The sequence below is a fragment of the Dermacentor andersoni genome, chromosome 2, assembly GCF_023375885.2.
Source record: "Dermacentor andersoni chromosome 2, qqDerAnde1_hic_scaffold, whole genome shotgun sequence".
In the NCBI taxonomy this organism is placed as follows: domain Eukaryota; kingdom Metazoa; phylum Arthropoda; class Arachnida; order Ixodida; family Ixodidae; genus Dermacentor; species Dermacentor andersoni.
In genome coordinates, this window is record NC_092815.1 from 202908012 (window position 1) to 202930159 (window position 22148).

Below are 22148 nucleotides of genomic sequence, written 5' to 3' on the forward strand. Positions count from 1 at the left end.
AATTTCTCGGCATGCGTGAACTTCGGCCACTGCTAGCGCATACAACAGAAGTGGTTTCCATTCTTGGGCAGCGCACACATAAACGAAACACGAGAAAGAAGACAGGACAAGCGCTCGTCGAACAAAAGTTTTTTAAATGAATAAAAGGATTATGTACCGAGTAATTATTAAATTCATGTGGGTTACATATAAAAACCGTCATACACTCAGGAGTGATCAATGAACGAGCACGCTTCGTTTGCCAGAGGACGCTGCTAGCGCGCGACGGCGTAAGACGTGTGGTGTGTCGGCTCCGTCGATTTTCGGCTGGAGTCACGGCTCAATCCTCTGCACCCCAGCAAGACCGACGTCAATCGACGCAGCAAACCTTCTGGACCACGTGGATACTAATGTTCACCAGGTGGGACCACTTTTGAAGATTTTACGACCGAATTACACCCGCCTACGTGGGCGACGCCGTTAGGCCATACGGCGACGCCGACTCCCGGCGGCGTGGAACCGGCCTCCCGAGGTAAAATGGCGGCTCCCACGTCATTCCTGAGGGGTTACGATCCCGACGCCATGGCCTGGACGACGGTTTCAACATCAGAAGATCAAAACTCCGCTCCTATTCCGACATTTCGGCACCAATCTCTCAATGAAGCGGTCGCGCGTCGCTCGCTCGTTCAAGCCAAGACGGCGGCGTCCATCGCCGCCCCAGTCTCCGGCACACCGGCCGGCAAGACGCAGCCTCCCGCTTCGCGCGCTGCGGGAAGCAAACGCAAGGTCCTTACCAAATGGAAGCCTCGGCCATTTCCAAAACCGGGCCCTGATGACTTCGTGGTCGTGCTCAAGCCACGCGAGCATGTGTCGCTGCACCAAGCCTTTTCGGAGAACCGCTACGGTGCCGCCATTACGGCCTACCTCGGGCCTGAGGTGGCAAGGTCTGTTACGGTTCTGCCGTCCCGTGAACAAAACCTGATATTGATCCACACCCCGAACCCGGCAGCGGCAGATCGGCTCCTCGGGGACTTCTCAATCAACACCGACCGTGGGCCGATTCCGCTCCACGGATACCTTAGGCAAGACGGAGGCGATATCTGCCACGGCGTCATCGTCGTCAGCAACTCTGACACCACTGAATCGCTTCGAGAGCAGGTGCAATGGAGAGCAGGCACCATTGTCGAGGTGAGGAAATTCGGCTCCTCTAACAAAGCTCGGGTAACCTTCGCCGGGAGGGAGAAACCGCGTTTTGTGCACTATGAGAACATGCTCATCCCAGTGCAAACCTACTACCGGACAATCCCGGCCTGCGGCCTGTGTGGGGCTGTCGGCCACCGAGCGGATGCTTGTCCCAACACGCAGCAGAACACGTGCGGACTCTGCGGGCAACAAGCCCCGCTTGTGGAGGGGGTGCGGGCCCCTCACGAGTGTGTTCCACGGTGCTCTGTTTGTGGCGGTGGACACGCCACAAACTCACGTGAGTGTGCGGCAAAATTCCGCACACACAAGATGGCCGCCCCGAAGGGCGGGACAAAGAGGAAAATGGCGGCCAAGAACAAGAGCCGCCATCTTGGCCTCCCCGGTGAGTCACCGAGCCGGGAGGACAGCAACACCGAGAAGCCGGCACCGAGAAGCTCTACCGGAGGAGCCGGCAAGCGACCGCCGACGCAGCCGCCACCACACGGCGACACTGGAAAACTGTCGACGTCGCCACCACGAGGCGAGGCCAGGGCCTGGGCCAACGCCGTGAAACACGGAACGCAGGTGAGCGGTACGGGCAGGGCTGCCTCCTCTTCCCCTACCTCCTCCCCCCCTGCGGCACGCAGTGCCGAGCAAGCCAAGATTGCAGCTCTCGAGGGCCAAATTGAGATGCTGCTCAAAAAAATTACGCTCCTGGAATCGCAGTCAAAACAGCCTACCACTCCCCCCTCTACCCCCGCAACTGAGGCTATGGAGAGTGAGCCCGCGGCACCGAATGCAGCACTGAGCGTGGAAGCTGCACTTGAGGCCCGTCTAGAGGCCCGCATAGATGCGCGTTTCAACACCCTAGAAAGTCAAATTTCCGCGGCAATCACCTCCGCCATCGCCAAAATAACTGAAAGCATTCCGACAATCGTCGCACAGCACATCGCTCAATCCTCGCGTGGCGTCCGACGAACCGGCGGTCTTATAAAAGACGTGTCTGGCCGCTGTCCGAAAACGTCGCGACGCACCATTGAAATTGAAGTAGAAGACAATGACAGCTGCTCGCTCTCCGGACTGGAGGATGCTCCCCTCCCCGCGAGTGCTGGCTCCGGAGCAGCGTCCCTGCAATCGGTCTTTCCCTTCAATGACCATGGCGGACAGCCCTCAAATTAAGCGTTCTCTCCGTACCAATTCGGCCACCCCCATCCAAATTACCCAATGGAACTGCCGGGGATTCCGCTCCCGCGCCAAGCGGGCGGACCTCCGGCTTTTCCTGTCAACATTCGCTTCACTCCCCGCGGTGGTTGCCCTCCAGGAGCCAGGGAGCGGCGCCACCCTTACAAATTATACCACGTTCCAGCAGGACCCCTCTTCCTGTATCTGCGTGCACAAAAATTATACAGCCAACCAGGTTGATTTGGAACTCAATACTGATTATTCCTATGTGATGGTCACCCTTCTTCCGCTTAAGAAACAAAACGCACCATTACATATACTCAACATCTATTGTTCTCCCAAGCTCAAAAATGTAACTTTCGCAGCTCTCTTCAGTCGCGCCCTGAAGGCTGCGGGCAGGGACCCCCTGGTGATCGTGGGCGATTTCAACGCTCACAGCACACTCTGGGGGTACATGCGTGAAGAAAAGCGCGGGCGCAAGCTAGCGGAACTTGCGTCCACGCTGGGCCTGACTCTTCACACCGACCCTGCACATCCAACGCGGGTGGGTAACTCCGTGACTCGGGACACGTGTCCGGACCTTACCTTCACCAAAAACATTAGACACGCAGAATGGGCCAACACCGAGGAAACCCTCGGCAGTGACCACTGCATACTCAACACAACCGTCAGAAGCAAACCATTGGCAAGATCCCACGCCCAAGCCCGCCTACCCGACTGGACCAAGTTCCGGCAAAACTACACTAATTCGGCCCCTATCCACGAACAAGGTTACCACGCGTGGTCACAAGAATTGGTTGCACACCTTCGTTCGGCGGAAACACAAGTTCAACTATCGGAGGCCACGCCGGAGGTCGACAACCACCTCCTGCACCTATGGGAGGCGCGGCACAGCCTCGTCCGTAGGTGGCGCCGCCAAAAACACAATCGGAGGCTCAAAATTCGCATCGCCGAGCTCACCCAACGAGCAGCAGAGTACGCGGCCCAGCTCGCCGACTCGAATTGGGTGGACCGATGCAACACGGCCGCTAGACAAATGTCTAGCCGGAGCACCTGGCGTCTCTTTCGCGCCTTGATCGATCCGACTCAAAGCAGAGCCGAGACACAAAAACATCTCCAACGGGCTATCCATAGCTTCGACGGAGACATCTCAAAATTAGCATGCAAACTACGCGATCAGTACCTTTGTATACAACAGGACCCCCGAGGGCCAGCGTACTCGTATGCAGGTTCCGAGAACGCGGAGCTGGACCAACCGTTCCAGCTCCACGACCTGAAGGCGGCGCTCACTAAAATGAAGCGAGGAACGGCGCCGGGAAGAGACAAAATAACAGTGAAACTACTTGCCAACCTTCCCGACCCCGCCTACGAGGCGCTCCTCGCATACATAAACTCAATCTGGCTCGGTGAGGCAATCCTCCCAATCGAATGGAAGACCGCCCTGGTCACTTTCATTCCGAAAGCCGGCAAAGCCATAACCACGGACAACCTCCGCCCAATCTCCCTCACGTCTTGTGCGGGAAAGCTGATGGAGACTATGGTGCGAGATAGGCTGTCCGAGTTTCTGGAAAACCAAAACGTTTTCGCAGACACCATGTTCGGGTTCCGCCCGCACCGGTCCGCGCAAGATGTTCTGCTTCAACTAGACCGCGAAATTCTAAATCCCGTCGAATACCCCCTCAATGACAAGGCAGTACTCGCCCTCGATTTGAAGGGGGCTTTCGACAATGTCACACACGACATAATTCTGACACACCTCTCCCAAACCAACTGTGGACACAACACGTTTCAATACGTTAAACAATTTCTCTCCGACCGGCAATCGTACATCCGTATACAAGATGAAGAACATGGCCCCTACCAATTAGGCACCAGAGGTACCCCGCAGGGCGCGGTCCTCTCACCCCTACTATTCAATTTGGCAATGCTGAAACTCCCGGCTCAGCTGGAGAATGTAGAAGGCATACAGCACGCGCTGTATGCCGACGACATCACCATCTGGGCTAAACATGGATCGGTAGGAGACATTGAAGCCAACCTGCAGCAAGCGGCGGAGATCGTGGATGCCTACGCCCGCCGCTGCGGCCTTCAATGCTCCCCGGCCAAATCGCAATTTGTGCACATTCGCCCCTCGCCGAAGTGCACTACCAAAATCGAACTGTCCCTACCAAATGGACCCATCACAGAATACGATCAGATCAGAGTACTGGGTCTCTTTATTCATAAACACCGCCGAGTCGACACAACACTGGCCAAACTGCGCAAGGTGGGGGACCAGGTGGGCCGCATGGTTCGCCGGGTTTCCAATAAACGCGGGGGGTTACGGTGCAAAGACGCTTTGCGGCTGGCGCATGCATTCGTAACCAGTCGAGTGTTGTACTCGACTCCTTACCTCCACCTTCGCAGGTTTGACGAGAACGCCCTCGAGGTGATTCTCCGTAAAATTTACAAGCGTGCTCTCGACCTCCCGATCAACACATCCAACCAGCGCCTCCTCGGCCTGGGAATGGTCAACACCTTCGCGGAACTCCGAGAAGCACACTTGACAAACCACTACACAAGACTCTCAAAGACGTCGTCGGGTCGCCGCCTTCTTGCCCGACTACACATCCACCATCCAACACTGACGGAAGAGCGCGTGCGCATCCCGGAAATCTGGAGATACGCCCTGCACGTGCGCCCTCTTCCGGCCAACATGACACGAGACGACCATAGTGGCCGGCGCCTCGCGCGCGCGGAAGCGTTGGCACGTCACTATGGGAACAAGCACGGAGTATTCTACGTAGACGCCTCCGGCCCACACCATGGGGGTTGGTTTACGGCCGCAGTCGTCCACCAAAACACCGCGGTGAACGGGCTTACGTTCAAAGCACAAGACATAACACATGCGGAAGAGGTGGCCATCGCGCTCGCCGCCGCAGATCAGGACTCGCGGGTCATTATTAGCGACTCACGAGGGGCCTGCAGGAACATTCAAAGGGGCTTTATTCCCTATTTGGCGTACCGCTTACTTCAAGGCAGCAATTATCTCGGGGTCCCCGCGCCCCGCACGATAGTATGGACTCCCGCGCACGAGGGTCTCGAGGGCAACGAAGCGGCCGACGCCGCTGCCCGCGCGCTCACTCTCCGGGCATCGCCTTCGCCTCCCGTCGCTGCGGACTCCGACCCCAATCCGGTATTTACCTTCAAGGAAATCAACCAACACTACCAATACGGCCATGCAATCTTTCCTAAGCCCTGTAAGGGCCTCACGAAGGCGGAGGAGCGTTTACTCCTTCGCCTCTATACTAAAACACTGTTGTGCCCGGCAATCCAAAAACATTTCGACCCTGCGTGCTCAGGAGAGTGCCCGCACTGTGAGGAAAAATCTTCGGACATTTTCCACATGGTGTGGGCGTGCCAATCAACCCCTCACCTTCCCCCTATACCCAACCCTACCCGGGAGGACTGGGAGGCGGCCCTGCTCGGCTGCTCCGACCTGGCGAGCCAGAAGGCCCTGGTCGGCCGTGCCCAAGCCGCGGCTACAGCCAATGGGTTCCTGTAATGAGGTGCCCACCTAGTCTGTATAAGGAACGGCCCCTTAAGGACTGCTCCACACGCTCCCTGTAAATACTTCAAACAATAAAGTTTTTCAGTCAGTCGTTTGCCAGTTGTTTACTTCGCTCGGCGCACCGCAGTAATCCATGTGTGTCGTCTGCTTTTTTCGTACCAATTTTTTTGTGAACCGGCAGAATTTCACTGGTGGCATCAACCATTTCGTGTTTACATTGCTGTCGTGACAGTTAACACAATAATAATTTCCGGTCATCCGAAGAGGCGCCCTCGCAAACAAGAGACGTTTCGCGCGCAGCGCGAACTGAACGCGGGCGCGACCGCTAAGGGAAGCGGCGGCGGAAACCTACACCCGTTGGAGATGAAATCGTTCCGCCAGGGGAGAAACGAGCGCTGGCGTCTAGGATGAAACTTGGCGTGCGGTCGCCGGGGCCCCTTTCTCCTTGAATATACGACTCTGCCTAGGCACTACGGAGGAGGCTTCTCAGCGCGTGTGGCAAGCGTTTGTCCCTAGGCGTGCCGGCGTTACGGAGTGGGCTCGAGTGTGCTAAGTTTGTTTACGCTCGGACGCTGGCTGGCGGCAAGGTGAAATAGGTGAAGCAGCGTCCACTGACGACCCATTTGGCGACCGCTGTGTCGGACAGACTGTCTCACACCTGCGGCGTTCGTTCTAAGTCAGTCGTGCCGGACCATAGTTTTCTCGCACCATTCGGAGATGTACCTTGGAAATAAGATCCCAGATGATTCCGTGGGAGGAAGCAGTGGGGACCATAGTAGAGGCCCGGCCGCAGATATTGAAAATCTAGAAGTTAGAACGCCTTAGGAACCGCGTTTGAACACAAGTGGCTGAAAGGTGGCAGGTGACGCTCGACGCCCCTGCAGCCGCTATGAGAATACGTCGCGTAACCCTAACGCCTCTTACCTAACCTAACATTAACCGAACCTAATGTTAACCAAAGCAAACGTGGCTGAGACGAAAAGACAAAAATCCGCACGTCGTAACCGCTGTGAGAAGCTAACTACCTTTACGTAACCTAACTTAAGGTAACCTAAACCTAACCTATCATAACGTCGGCGTTACGCAAAGCCAATAATCCTCACGGCGTGATATCACGCACTAGCGTTCAATCGCGGTTGCTAAGGCGTTGTGCGTTTAGTTCACTCAAAGGGGACCACTCCAAAATTCTGAGAAGTCAAGGACGGCAGCATAAGAAAAGCCTGCCAAGAGCGAAGACACTGCACTAGGAGAGCAGGTCGGGCCTCTACTACGGCCCCTACTGCTCCCCTGGAAAAATCAGTTATGTTTTTTTGAAGGTAGAGCACCGTAAGGGGGAACAAAGGTTTAATCCGGCATGATTGACTCAGCACCAGCGCCGCAGGCGCGAGAAAGTCTGTCCAACGTACCTTCAGACACAGCGATCACCGAATGGTGCGTCCGTACGCACTGCCTCACCGCGCGGGCAGCAAGCGTCGGCGCGTAAACAAACTCGACCCCACTTCACAATGCTGGCATGTTTAGGGGGTATTCTAGGGGGCATTCAAAACACGCTAAGACCCCTCCCCCTACTTCCTAGGCAGAGTCATATATTCAAGGAGCAAAAGCCCCCGATTTTCTCTCTCGCGTCCGTTATTACAAGCCCTGCGCACAACCACGAATGTTGTTTCCTCCAGTGAACGTCTGGTATCGATGCGTACTCGTATCTGGCCTCACCTGGACGCGTTTTTACAAATGCTAGTTGGTACAGCGGGACGTGCCGCTTGTCACGGAGCTCGGCGTTTCTGCGCAGGCACGAGTAAGAGCGGGTGCGAGAGAGAATATTTGGGGGCCTTTGATTCTTGAATATGTGAGTCGGCCTAGGCACAACGGAGGAAGTTTGTTAACCCGTGTTGTATGCGTTTGTCCTCTAGGCATGCCGGCATTGCGGAGTGCGGTCCAGTTTGTTTATGCTCCGCCGCTGGCTGCTCGCCCGGTGAGGCAGTGGGCACGGACGCCCCATTTGGTGATCGCTGTGTCTGAAGGGGCAAGGTTCTGACTGGTGTTGTAAAGTCGCGGGTCGCTTTTTTAGTCGCGACGATAGATTGCATTTTTGATAAGCACTGCTCCAGGAGGGCAAATGTAACCGGCAAACGAAGTCTCAGGAGAGCTCCTGAGGTTATAATAAAGCAGGCGGCGCCGCATCTCCAGGGCACCCAAGGGGTAGCGGGGGGATCAAAGCAGGAAGCAGGGCGGCCCGTCTGTTGGGGCCGCGGAGGCCGAAGCATGCCAGGGGGTGTTCGCATAAAAATTGTCTGTCCGCGATAGCGGACAGCCGATCTTATACTACCCTGGCACGCGCAAGCCTCTGCGTGCACCAACCCACGGACCAGTCCGGGTTCTAGCGTTGATGTCCCCGTTGCGGCTTTGGTGTCCTGCGGCAACGAAATGAGAAATAATGACACGTTGTTTTAATTAGTGAAAAAACACGAATGAATAAATATAATTGCATCGAGACGCCTACTTGCGATACTGAGTACAGCACTACCGCGCCCCGCGAATTCTGCCGGCACGCCTAGGGACAAGCTCATACAACACGCGCTAAGAAACTCCTCCGTAGTGCCTAGGCAGAGTCGTATATTCAAGGAGCAGAAGTCGCCCCTTTCTTCTCTCGCACCCGCCTTACTCGCCTATTAGCGCAAACGTAGGTCGTTTCCGCAAGTGCCACGTCCCGCTGTACCTACTAGCCATTGGAAATACGCCATCCGGACCGCTGGTTCCGTACTATCTATCGTCTGCTCGCGTCAGCTATCGCTCACGCTCGCGCTTGGTTGGTTACACCTCGTTTGCGCTTGTTTCGATGGTCATGGTGTGCGATTGTTTTTTTTTACAATGCTGAGTTTAAATCAGCAGCTCCTGATGGAAAGGTTTTTGTAGACAGTGCGTCATAGCCGATTCTATACGACGAGATAGATCCTGAATACACGGAGGCGGAGGCAACACCCACTACTTCACTCTCCTTGACTTTGGAAGGCGTCGATGCCGCAACAGAACCGACCAAAATGAGTATGATCAGTGGCAACGACATCGTCATCATCGTAAGACGTGACTCGCGTTAAGGAAAAAGAACGAAGAACGTAAACGCAGTGCCACCTGTCTGCAGACGAAGAGAATAGCAAGTGACATCTCGCACCTACACAGAGGAAGCGAGGTTTTCATGCTGCCGCCGCGGCTCGCCTGCGTTTGTGTGACCGCTCTGCGGCAGCTGCGCTTGAACGCCGGCGGCGCGCCGCGAGTGTTTTACGGCTAATTTATATGGGACTTTCTGCGGTGATGATCCCTCCCATATAGGGCAAAAGTCGCGCGTGCCGTCTGTTCACCGATGACGCCATCGATAAGGGAGGCAACGAGCGCATCAATACAAAGTGCTGCATGAGCAGAGGTCCGTTTGCGGTGCTGCTCTGAATCGCGCCCAGGCGTCACCCGCGTGCTGCCTCTCGCGATATGCCAATTAGCGAGGCAGTCGCACCACTCGTCGCTCCATTAGCAACGTGCCGCATGAGACAGATTGAACGCGCCAGCCAATATATCGCGAGGTAAAACACGTATAGAGCTGCGCTCGAACTTCGCATTAGGGGGTATTCTAACTGTCGGTGAATTTATGGCACTACCTACCTCACGAAAAAAAGATTGTTCGGACGCAATATGACAAGTCCAAATACAGGGATAATTCATCTGACGTGCCTTGCTTCCGTACTTTAATGCGAAATCATTATATTCCTCATTACACGGTAACTCGTCGTAGTCGGCGTGACCGAAAGATGGCACCGAAAATTGCCGGCAGCGCCAAAAGTAAAACCGCCTAAAAATGCTTGGATTGACTACAAATTTCTTAGGTTCCTGTAAAAATAGTAAAAAAATGGCGTTGAAAAGAATATTTAGTACATTTTGGGATTTTTGGGAAACGAATCTGGGCCTTCGGGGTGCCAGCGGAGCCCGCTTCCCCTACGCCCCGGCGGCTCTACGGTTCTGGCTGACTAAAGGTGTGCCTAGTGCATGCGTTATTCGGCACGTGACTGCGCAGCCAATTGGGGAACAGGTGGTGTCGCGTTATGAGTGTATAAAATGACCGCGTTCGTGACGTTCTGAGGTCTACAAACGGTATAATGCACTCTCATTCCCACACGCAAGCAGTCTTAAGTGTCTCTGTCGAATTTTTTATTTACTCATCACCCGAACTCAGGTTTTTATTTCCTAATCGGACTTCTCGCACAAGCTCAATGACAGTCAAAGCGTCATGTCCACCAATCACATTAGCTGCCGCCCTACGACTTGGCAACGGGGCGCAGTCCTCATGCATTCAAATGTATATTCTCCTAAGTGCCCTGTTCGGCATTTTGCTAGCGTCACATGCTTTCCTATTTGTAAATATGATAAAATGGCAAATGTGTGAACGTGCTAATGCAAATATTCATATAAATAGTTTCTTCCATCCCGAATTTTTTTTCGTAAGGAGTGTGCTCCAAATTCATATATCAGCATGATTATCACCTTTGTTATTTTGTTAAAGAGCTACGTCTGTTTTAATGCCTTGCAATATGTGTAGTTAGCGGCCACTAATTTTCTTTTGGACTTCACGAATATCGTGCTCCGTACCTTCTTTCAGTGCTGTTGCACGTTGAGATTGTTGTACGTGACATTTCGATGCATCTCTTGCTCTCTAAGTATTGTGAAATTCTTATACGCGCTCTACAATACCTTTAACTATTGTCGATGTGCTCCGAGTCGGAACTTCACAACCTAATTATGATGTATATAAGTAGTTCCCACAATGATAACTCGCAAACACTTGCCTCAGATTTTGACCCAACTTGAAAACCTTCGACAAAAGCCTTACTCGTTAGGGACTGACGATTTCGTTGAACTATCGCACAAGTAAGTTGTCAGTGGCTCAGTCCCGGATAATTTCTGAACAAGACTAATCGGTTCGACCGTGTAAGAAAATTAGACTGCCGTTCCATCTACAAATACTTTTGTGCACCTGCAGATATCTCAATCTAACTGTCCTTCTTAACGAGTAAGGTATGCAGTTCAATAATGAATATTGTTCATAACTGGAATACCTCAGAATATAGCAATTCGGCTGCACGGTCGCGATTGCAGAAGAGAAAAAAGTAAATAGGGAGGTTTTCCAGCACTCACTCGCGTAATATATTGAAGTCTCATTTTATTAAAATAACCTTTTACTCCAACCTACGCAAGTCGTATTTCTTGGCAGCTCTTAAAGCGTAAATATTGTCTATAGGATAAGAGTGCAATACGCAGGACATAAAAAAAGTCGAAACAAAGTGGACGCTCTTTTTCCTGTTTCGTTAGCCATTAGCTAATTGGCTTACGTTTCAACACCAGTGAAACGTAAACGTCATTCGCAAAAGACATAAAGCATTTGTTGAAGTACTGGAGCTGCGCTAACGACACACCGGCAAAATATAGGGCCATTTTAAAGAATGGTGACGCTTGCCATACCACTTCAGCATTTCTATAGACATCTCCTTGGCGCTGATCCAATGAAGGCCAACAAGCAAGGAAGTCCGGCAAAATTTAACGTGTGGGTGGACGTCGGTGAAGGTAAACACAATTATAAAATAGGATTATTTATTTTTTTGTTTGTTTAGTTAGTTAGTTAGTTAGTTAGTTAGTTAGTTAGTTAGTTAGTTAGTTAGTTAGTTAGTTAGTTAGTTAGTTAGTTAGTTAGTTAGTTAGTTAGTTGCTTAAAGATACCCTCAAGCCTAAGGGGAGGCATTAAGCAAAGGGTGGATAACATAAGGTGTGCGTCTGATATACATTGAATGTCTGACATACATGAAAATGAAGCAGCTACCGACAGGTAGCGTTCGTGGTGCAATGACTTCAGAGGCAACGCCGTGACCTATTATAGAATCTACACGACTATTTAAGTATTAAAAGCGAGCCACTCGATCAGTCAGCCATGTTGGTATGGACAAGAAGCAAAAAGAAAGGGAGAAGAAGAAGACGAAGGAAAGCGGAAGCGTTTCACGTCGGCTACGTAAACTTCGAATGATTGCCGGCGCTTTTTCGACTGTAAATACGAAATTCACATCTCAGGAGATGCAGGAAGACCCAAGGACCATCTGGGCACCTAATCAACCAGGTGAGTTATTTCCAGAAATCATTTCAAACAGTTTGCCACGCCGACTGGGAAGCCTAAGCCTAGCGAGAGCATCCCCGTCGCCATGTATCACCAGCCATGGCGGCTGACGTGCTGAGCCTAACGCCGTGATCAGAGCCGGAGAAAACCCTCTACCCTGCTCTCGCAGAGCATTAAGGTTAATATGGAGGTGGAGGCGAAGATATTCAACCAGAAGAATTGGACCAAGGCCATTGGTTCGAAATTAAAAGAAATCATCGAAGTGATAAAACACCACTTCAGCGAGCTCGCGAAGCTAGTCGGAACAAGAGAAAGGGAAATCGGCAGATTCGACAATGAATCGTCGCAAGCCGCATGCCACACTTACCAGTGCACGACTACAGGATCATTATGAGACCAAGAGGCGGACTCAACGTGACCGAACACGGTGCAAACCGCATCTACCACAGCGTACGACGTGCTGCAAATGTTCAACGCACAGCTGATGAAGAAGATAATGTTTGCCTCAACCAGACGCAGAACATTATAGTCCTCAGCACACCAGCGAAAGAAAGAGCCCAAAAATACGTCGCAATAACCAGTCTGAGCATTGTCAGCAAGGAATATGAAGTCTGTGCCTATCGCGCAGCACCGGAGTACACCTCCAAAGGAATCATCCGAGGTATCTCTGCCGTTGAAAGTCCAGAACACGTCCTTAGGAAGCTGGTCACTCCACGCAACCTCAGCGTCCTCTACGCCAAGCGTATGGGCAATACAAACAACGTAATCGACATTTTTCATGGATATTACGTCCCTACCTATGTGAACTATGGAGCTGCGCTCGTTGGATGCGCACTTCACAAGAAACAATTTCACATCTGTTACGAATGCGGAAGAGTTGGTCACCGAGCGGACGTATGCCCCAATCCTACTGATATTATTCGCCGGAGTTGCGGCACCAAGAATTCAAAGCAAGAGCACGAATGCAAAGCAGAATGCACACTATGTGGAAAAGACCACCCGACAGGGGATAAACGATGCCAAGCAAGGTACCGCATCCCATACCTCTTCAAAAGACGAAGATGGGAACGTGCCCGGAGAGAGGAACAAGCGGAATACGACAACTACGGCGATAAACAAAGAAGCCAAATACAGCCAGCAGGAACAGAAGAGCCAGAAGCAGATCATGCTCCGGCAACCGATCGAGGTCAAGGTCCCGACCCCGCAATGGCAGCCCAATCAAGCCACCACAGACCATTAGCAACAGCAAGGGCACTACCGGCGACTACACCACCGGACCCCCACTACAGATGAGCTGGGCTGACGTAGCTTCTGGGGCGCGCGCGGAGGCAGAGGCTGCACCTAACACTAGAAATAGAGAGTAAGAAAAAGAACTAACAAAGATGAAAGAAATGATGCCAGAACATCATCAGCGGATTGTCGCTCGAGAAGAAAACAGTAGACTGCGCAAAGAAAACATTACTCTTAAAAACGGGCGACGTATCGCAATAGATAGTATTGAGGAGAAAGAGGCAGGTATGGAAGAAGAGGCTAAAACGCCAGCCAAGCGCAAAGCCACGGACGATAATGAGACGACCACAGTTAAAAAGACCAAGTCCGTTAAACCTCTTGAGAAAAGACAGAATGAACTTGAAAGCAAAATTGACATTCTAGAAAACAAACTAGACATCACAAATACATGCTTTAAACACCTGGGCACGCAAATTAAACAGTAAGTTACACAGGCTATTATGACGCAAATACAACAACAATTTAGCACAATCGCTACAAAATTTACCGACATTGAATCTCGGATGAAGTCGTGGGGACCACAAACCACCGGAGGCGGCCCCATCAAAACAACCAGTAAGCCATATAATAAACCCTCGACACCTACGGTGGAGGGAAACGGAAAACTAACTGCCACCATGGATCGACACGACCATTATACTAGCTGGCAACGGAATTGTCGCGGATACAGTAGAAAAAGATCTCACTTACATCAACACCTAATTAATAAGGAACATCCTGATATCATAATGCTACAGGAGCCACACTGTAAGGCCAAATTATCTGGGTATAGATCATTCTGTAGTGCCGACGCGGAGACGAGAGCTGTCAGCACTCTAGTCAAACGTGCCTACACGGTCGTTCAGCATGATACAGGCATTGCGGATGTAGAAAATATATTAATCGAGTTAATACCTACCAGAAAAAACAATAAAAGTCTATTTCTCCTTAATGTTTATAGTAACCCAAGAAAAAAGCATCCCAATTTCCTATTATTTCTCCGCAAAACTCTCACTATCACAGAATGCAGAGCCTTAGCGACTGGGGGGGATTTCAATGCTCAATACGCGACATAGGGATACAAATTTGAAAACCCCAAAGGTAGACACCTATGGCTAGACGCACAAGAGAGCCTTACCCTCATCACAGACCCGTCAACACCTACGACGCGGGGCTCTAGTGTTAGTGTTCACACTACGCCAGATCCCACCTTTACAAAGAACATTAGGGATGCGAAATGGATTACCACCTAACAGGATCTAGGCAGCGATTACAATATCCTCGAAATCACTGTTAAAGCAGGGCCACGCAAATCTCAGGGCAAACAACGCAAAATTGTGGACTGGAACAAACTCAAATTCGCAAGAAAAATGATAATACTATCACAGACATCGTGGACTGGAGCACGCAGCTTAAGCCGGATGTTAACACAGCCACACAAGTAATCCCCCAGGACGCGCAAATGGAACAGGGAGACAGTAAACTCCTACATATGTGGGAAGCTAAAGAATGTCTCCTGAGGAGATGGAAAACTCAGAGACACAACAGGACGCTCCGACGCAGGCTGGCCCGGCTTATCAGAGATATAGAAGCATACTCCCAACAGCTCCGTAACCAACAATGGGAAGCAACATGTACCAATATGGATAATCAAATAGGATTGTCCAGAACGTGGAACTTCCTCAGGCACCTTTTGAATCCTGAGGAAAGTAAAGCCACGCACAGACAAAACAAGCAAAATCTTACATGCATATGACAAAACTGAAGCAGCTTTTATCGATGAGATAGCCGCAAGGTATTTATCTCGGGATAAGCCAACAATTCACCCAGATTACACAGGCACCAAAAACAGACAATTAGACGAAGAGATTAGCGAGGCGGAATTTAGAGCATCTCTACAAAAGCTTAACACTGCATCCGCGCCTGGACTGGACGGAATAACAAACAAGACGATCCAGTATCTCGACGATGCCTCTCTAGAACAACTCACAAAATATATGAACGAATGCTGGCAATCCGGTACAATACCACAACAATGGAAAATGGCCCAGATTATTCTAATACCCAAACGAGGCAAGCGGGTACAGTTGGAGAACCTAAGACCGATTTCACTCACGTCCTGTGTGTGCAAGCTCATGGAGCACGTTGTCCTAACGAGACTGACCAACTATCTAGAGGATAACGACGTTCTCTCCCCTACAATGTTGGGCTTCCGGAGAAATTTGTCCACACATGACGCAATGCTCCAACTTAGGCATCAAATTATAGATAACACAAGTTATAACACCAAAGTTATCCTAGGATTGGACCTAAAGAAAGCTTTTGACAGTGTTACCCACGAAACAATACTAAACAGAATAAATGAGCTAGGCCTACAGTAATATACGAGACTTCCTTACCAACAGAAAGGCACACATTAAGATAGGAGACCTTAACTTCGAAGAACTACGGATCGGAAACGCAGGTACGCCCCAAGGTTCAGTAATATCACCGATGCTGTTTAACCTGGCTCTTATTGGATTGCCAGCAAAGCTACAGCAAATCGATGCCCTCAATCATACCATCTACACTGACGATATCACCTTCTGGGTGAGCGATGGCAACGATTGACAGGTTGAAAACACATTACAACATGCAATAGAAGCAGTTGAACAATACCTAGCAGGAACCGGACTGGCGTGTTCGGCAGAGAAATCTGAGCTCCTCATTTATGTACCATCGCGACGTGGCCGAAAACCACGCAACTACGAGGCGCGAAACAATCCGCAAATTCACCTAACTACAGCAAAAGGTATGCCCATACCCAAGGTTGACAAGATCAGAGTATTGGGCCTCATCATTGAAAGTAACGGCTACAATTGAGAGACCATACGTAAATTACACAATGTAACATCTCAAATTACGCGGCTACCTACTTAACCGAATAGCCAGCAACCATAGTGGAATGAAAGAAGGCAATCTGATTCAACTAGTCCAAGCGTTCGTAATAAGCAGAATAGTACACATGGCACCGTACCTACGATGGTACTCGTCAAAAAAATACAAATTAGACTGCTTAATCAGAAAAATCTACAAGCAAGCAATCGGACTCTCCATCACCACCAGCAACGATAGACTACTGCAGCTAGGTCTCCACAATACACTGGATGAGCTAATCCAGGCACAACGAATAGCACAATACGAACGCCTGTCCAAAACTAAAACAGGTAGCGAAATATTGGATCGGTTGGTATAAGGTATCATACCCAACATCGCGTCAAAGTAGATATGCCCAGATACATCAGAGACATGATAACCATCCCTCCAATAACCAAGAATATGCTTCCTACCCACCATCAGGGTAGACGGGAAAGCAGAGCCCACAATATACAGAAGGAATTTGGTAACACCAAGGACGCCACATTTGTAGACGCAGCTAGATACAGACACAAGCGCGCCTACAAAGCAGTGGTGATAAATTACGAGGGAAAATGCACGACGAGCGCTACAGTCAACACGCTACACGCCGAAACCGCAGAGGAAATAGCTATTGCGCTAACCATAGCACAAACACCAGCTGGCATAATCACTAGTGATTCCCGGACAGCCATACGAAACTTCGCCAACGGTCGAATCTCCTTAGAGGCACTACGACTCCTAAAATTAGCTAATAACCGCGACAAAAGTGTCGATATCATCTGGACACCCGCTCACGCACTACCAGACGGAGCAGTGAGGCGGCGCACCGCATGGCTCGAGAACTTACGGACCGAGCCTCGGTTAGCCCCGCCTCACCGACTACCGATGAGTGGGAGTGGGAAAATCGAATGACCAGATTTCACGAAATTACACAACACCATAGAATGCAGAGGCGCAAATTCCCGCCAGCGCACCCAAAAGCAAGCAAAAACCAGTCTGTAGAATGGCGGCAGTCACACACCAGATCCTATCCGAGTTCCCCTATTATGCACCTAATACACCCATATTTATACACGACGGATAAGTGCAGACATTGCAACTCTAGAACCACCCTGGAGCATATCATATGGGAATGTACGACTGTAATACAAGATAACGCTGATGCAGCCTCAAACAGCGACAGCCTCCGCATGCACTGGGAGTCTGCGTTGCTCAGCTCAGACCTGCAGCACCAACTCTGGGCCGTCCAGCGAGCCGAGGAAGCCGCCAAGGGCCAACAACGCTTGGCCGAAACCTAGGCGGAGTCCAAGCCCACCCCACCAAATCGCAGGGCACCGGGTAAAGTTATTTGAATGAATGAATGAATGAATGAATGAATGAATGAATGAATGAAGGCAGGGATGGTAACAATGAAACGATTGGCTGGCTACCTTGCGCTGGGGGAGGATAATAGACAGACAAACTTTATTAAAAGAATAATGACAAAAATCGCTAATGGTCGGGGCCCTTAGTCCAGGGCTCCGCTGGCTGTTGCCATCTTCTCAGCTCTCTTTATCAGCTTGAGCTGGTCGTCGAGGGCCGAGCTGGACTGAAGTGCCTCCCATTGCTCCCTCGTGGTGTTCGTGTCTGGGTGTTCTATGTTGCGTAGTGTGCACTCCCACGTAATTCTGGTATAGGGTTGGTGTGGCACCACACCATGGGCATTCGTCTCTGTAGGCTGTAGGGTGTATCCGATGCAGTATGTATAGGTTCGTGTAAGTGCCTGTCTGGAGCCTACGACAGGCAGCGGCATCTTCTGTCTTTAGATTTCGATGGGGTGGAGGATATCGCAAGCGACGTCCTCTGTGGTAGTTCACGATAGCTGAATACTCGAGGTCGACACAGCAACAGACAAAAAGAGATTCAAGCAGTAGAGGCTGTTTTGTAAATAATACAGAAACCTGAATGGTTGAAATGTTCTAAGCAAATTTTGTAGCAATACTTTCTTGCATTGCCTATGCCAGCTTGGCCAACTTTATTTTTGTTTAAGTTATATGACGACAGCGTTGCGTGAAGTTCCCACTGTTGAAGAACTGTGGGGACAGGTAAAATTTCCTGTTTAATATAACACCTATTCCGGGAACGTATATTGCTAACCATTATTATTTGTATCATGCCGAAGTCGTCTTTCACTAGAGGAAGCACAAACGAAAGAGTAATATTTGGCGGTTCCTTTCAAGAAAGTGTGTACGAAAAGCGGCCTCATCGGTTGATTTACCTTCTTCTATTACGATGTAATATAAGGTGCTTTGACAGCACACCCTCCAGTGGGCTATGTGCTATTTTCGGATGCGCTGAAGAAAAAACGTGATGAAGCTGTATGTCCTATTCACTGCGACGCGGCTGTGGTGAAGAAATAAAACCCAAAGAAATATTCCTCGTTTGTCTCCCCAGTTCAAGAAAACTGTGCTGAAGGGTGAACAACACACGGGTGCTAGGAACAAAGCACTCCCATGGCAGTTTGCTGGAGTTGTCCCCTTTAAGACTTGTAAAACCATGAAAGAATAAAAAACGGCGAGGAAACTTGAGGCTCCTCGCATTCGTTATAAATCTTGACCTTCTTTTCAGAATAGGTCATTTACGTTTCTTTAGGAAGGCATAAATTTGAGTTGTACTGCCTCATAGCCTTGTGAAAAGACCTCGCCAGAAAGTAATAAACTGGCAGCAGCTTGTTCGAAAGACAAATTTGCTCCACAAAGATGCGTTACAGATTACAGCAGTCGGTGCTACTCGTGTACGATGCTCTCTGGGTCAGGTGCACTATGCGAGGCGTTTGTAGAAATGTAGAGGCATCGTGAAACCTTGAGTAAAACTGAAGAATATGCATGAACGAAGAAAAGGACGTTTAGAAATGCGAAATAAGTTCAGCGCGTGCTGGGAGTAAAAAAGAAACTTGCATTCACATGCACAGCTTGACCGTGGAATTACGATTGATTCCTGTAATATAAGCGCAGGCCCACTTTAAATACCGAATATCGCAGTGTCCAAAGGCAACATTCTAGGAATTGTCTGCCATGATTGTCTGCGCCTCCCATATATGCATAAATGACCACACATCTAGATCTCGAACATGCGATTACATAAATTTTGCGAAAAAAATGTGCCCGGTCATACACCCCCGCACCGTACCTACAGATACTTGCAAACATTTCAGCGCACTTGGTTACATACGTATTGCTTCATGTTTGATAATTCTGCACTCAGGTACACAGAGCACCCCACGGCGTTTGACACGGAAACAATGATGACTGCAGAACTCAATGTTTCAGAAAGAGGAAACATAGCAAAATCCACGGTCGAACAGATATAAATATCGAGTAAATATTAAGCTTATTACTTTGCACCAGAGAATAGGAAAGATTTAAAGAAATCAAAATGCAAGATAAGCAAACAAGCAATGCGAGGGACCTGAAGTGTGCCAATAAGAAAAAATTATATTAGCTTCCGTTCCATAACGAGTTCGACGCAGTGAAGTTTGATTCACCGGAAGCCCTCCAGTCGCATAGAGAGGTACGTGAGCAATAGTGGCATGAACAATTCCAAACGGTATTCATTGATCACCTTCATGTCACACCTTGCGCTAGCTGATTCGAACTTGCACATGTACAAGTTGAATTACCCTTGTCTTGCGGCCAATTAGAAATCTCTGGGGGAGGCCTTCGTACTGTAGTGGACATAAAAACAGGCGAAGATGATGATGTCACAGCTTGCCTTAATGTTAATTGAAGAAGAATATTTTGGGAATGGGACGTCCTGAGCACGTCATGCAAGACGAGGACAGCTCCCAGAGGCGCTTTGAAAATAAAGATCGCTGGTTTTTGCCAGAACATAGAGAATGCAGAAATAAGGACAGATTCCAGTCATGGCTGCATATCGCGGCGCCGTACTGCATGCCCTCAAAGCTAGGATCTCAGAAGTTTGCATTACGAACGATGCTGGAGAGATGACTCAATGGAGGTATAAAGCCGCCGTGCGAGCCACAATTATGAAATTGATGTCACTGTTATGGGCACTGTTGGTATGGTGACCAGGCAGAAACAGCGAAAATTAGTTTGTTCCGGAAAACTACTTTCAGTTGCAGAGCAAATACGACAGCTGAATAGGGGTGCTCGAAAGATGCAGAGATGCGTCGATAGGGACGGGCTCAGGCAGGAGAAGATGGTGCGAGTAAAAATTAAGGAGGCTGTTAATCAAGGGCATCAAGCGAACGTGCAAGTCTTTTTGCGAATAGCTTGTGCAATTGGGTACGGTGAACGCGTGGACATACGCTGTGTTGTCCGCAATCTACGCCGATTAATCATAACGTGAACTTTGCGAATGCAGTGGTCAGCATTGCTTAGACCTTGGGTAAAGCGAGCACCCAACGTTTTTTCAGTTCTAAAGGATACATCGTGCTCAAAAGTTGATTTCAACCTTAACTTCCGCGCTGTTCACTCTTCGAACACTAAGAGCACAGAAGTATATTCGCAGATGTGTCGGCCTGAGTATTACAAGCCTTAAAATAGATTCAACAGTGCGGTGGCAGTATTCTCCAAGTTGTGGCGTGCATTGATACGTCTAAAAGCTATTGGTGAGCTATCGATACACTTGCCATTTCACACTCGGATCACAAATTTTGCTCGCTTAGGTCCGCAATGTTTCGGCACCATAATACAGCAATAAACAACCAATAATCTTGCTTCACGCGCGCATTCGAACCCATAGTAGCCTGCGTTTCGCTGCCCTTGCGAGCGCTTGAAGCATGCCTGTAAGTAGGAACAAATAGTCTGGAAACTAAGAGAAAAGACCACTGTCAGACTGACACATTCACAAAACACAAACAGGGCGCCGATGCCGCTATTCCCAAAGCAGCACCGTTATTTATGGCAGTATCAGGGAGCTCTTTTGTCTTTCTTTACATCTATAGCGCTAACAGCCATATTGTCCCGCGACAAGGCGCCGCACTAGGCAGGGAGCCACGTATTGAGGTGCTCGTCGTATTGCCCAAGGTCTGAAGCTTAAGCTTGCATCTGTTTACGGTGAAAGCGTAGGCGTCATTCGTTCGAACTGAGGTAGCGGGAAAAATTCTCGTAGGGAAGCGTGTGTTCCTGTTCACCAGCTATCAACTACACTAGAGCACGTCGCCGAGCAGTGAGAGCACAATGTCTTGTTTGACATCGCAGTCCTCTCAGCTGTTAAAACGGATATTTCTCGAAGGTATCAGAAGTAAAGACGTATAAGCCTCGCGATTTTTGCAAGGTCAGATGCTGATACGGGATATACCTCGTTATTGAAGAAACAACCTTGCCATGACTGTCAGTGCAGCCTACGGACGTATCTCGGGCAGGCTAAAAATGGCACCTATTGTAAATGATTCTACTAAGAGAATGCTTCATCTCGCGGCAAAGTTTGATTTTCGTAATGACACATCAAACAAGCACGTAGGCGTGGTCCGTCGCTCAACCAATTTCATCAATTTGTTCGCGAGAAAAGGCGAAATATTAGCGACTGCTTTTCGCACCATATGAATTGCGGAGCCTCATAAGATGTTGCCAAAATTCACCAAAGAGTTTTGAAAATTTCAAACAATGTTTTTGAGCATGGCATCTTCTCATATTTTTTAAAACGCCAATTTTTGTGTTCACCAAAATACGAAGTTTACAAAAGAATACATAGTAAAGATAATAAAAGGAAATAACATAAGTACTATTACTACTAAAAATGACAATGGAAGTAGGAGGGGAGGGAGCCGAAAAGCGGTTACCGTCTTGGCACGTAGTGTTCCTTGGGTGCCTAGTTGACTTCGTTTGCAGCAGTCTTGCTTGGGCTTGGACCTGCAAGAACTGCGATGCGTTTAGGTTTAATCCTGCATGGTTCGTCGCTGTTCGTATTACATACAGCAGATGCACTGCACATCATGTGAAC

General features: G+C 49.7%; 3 protein-coding genes across 5 annotated transcripts in view; 2 read left to right on the forward strand and 1 right to left on the reverse strand.

Moving 5' to 3' along the window:
* The window catches only part of LOC126540226 (chymotrypsin-like protease CTRL-1), a 139154-nt gene that overhangs the window by 77095 nt on the left and 39911 nt on the right, over window positions 1–22148 (reverse strand). For 2 of the 3 annotated variants that reach the window (XM_055075895.2, XM_050187024.3), the window contains exon 3: window positions 21988–22066. In XM_055075895.2, the coding sequence (XP_054931870.1) occupies window positions 21988–22066 (79 nt within the window). The remainder of the gene's footprint in view (window positions 1–21987; window positions 22067–22148) is intronic. The other variant, XM_055075894.2, reaches the window with a different exon arrangement.
* On the forward strand, window positions 253–3391 carry LOC126540139 (uncharacterized). Its single transcript, XM_050186925.2, has one exon. The coding sequence runs from the start codon at window positions 517–519 to the stop codon at window positions 2338–2340; it is 1824 nt and encodes a 607-aa protein (XP_050042882.1). The 5' UTR covers window positions 253–516; the 3' UTR covers window positions 2341–3391.
* LOC129387169 (uncharacterized) lies at window positions 4246–5976 on the forward strand. The gene has a single exon (XM_055075893.2). The coding sequence runs from the start codon at window positions 4268–4270 to the stop codon at window positions 5885–5887; it is 1620 nt and encodes a 539-aa protein (XP_054931868.1). The 5' UTR covers window positions 4246–4267; the 3' UTR covers window positions 5888–5976.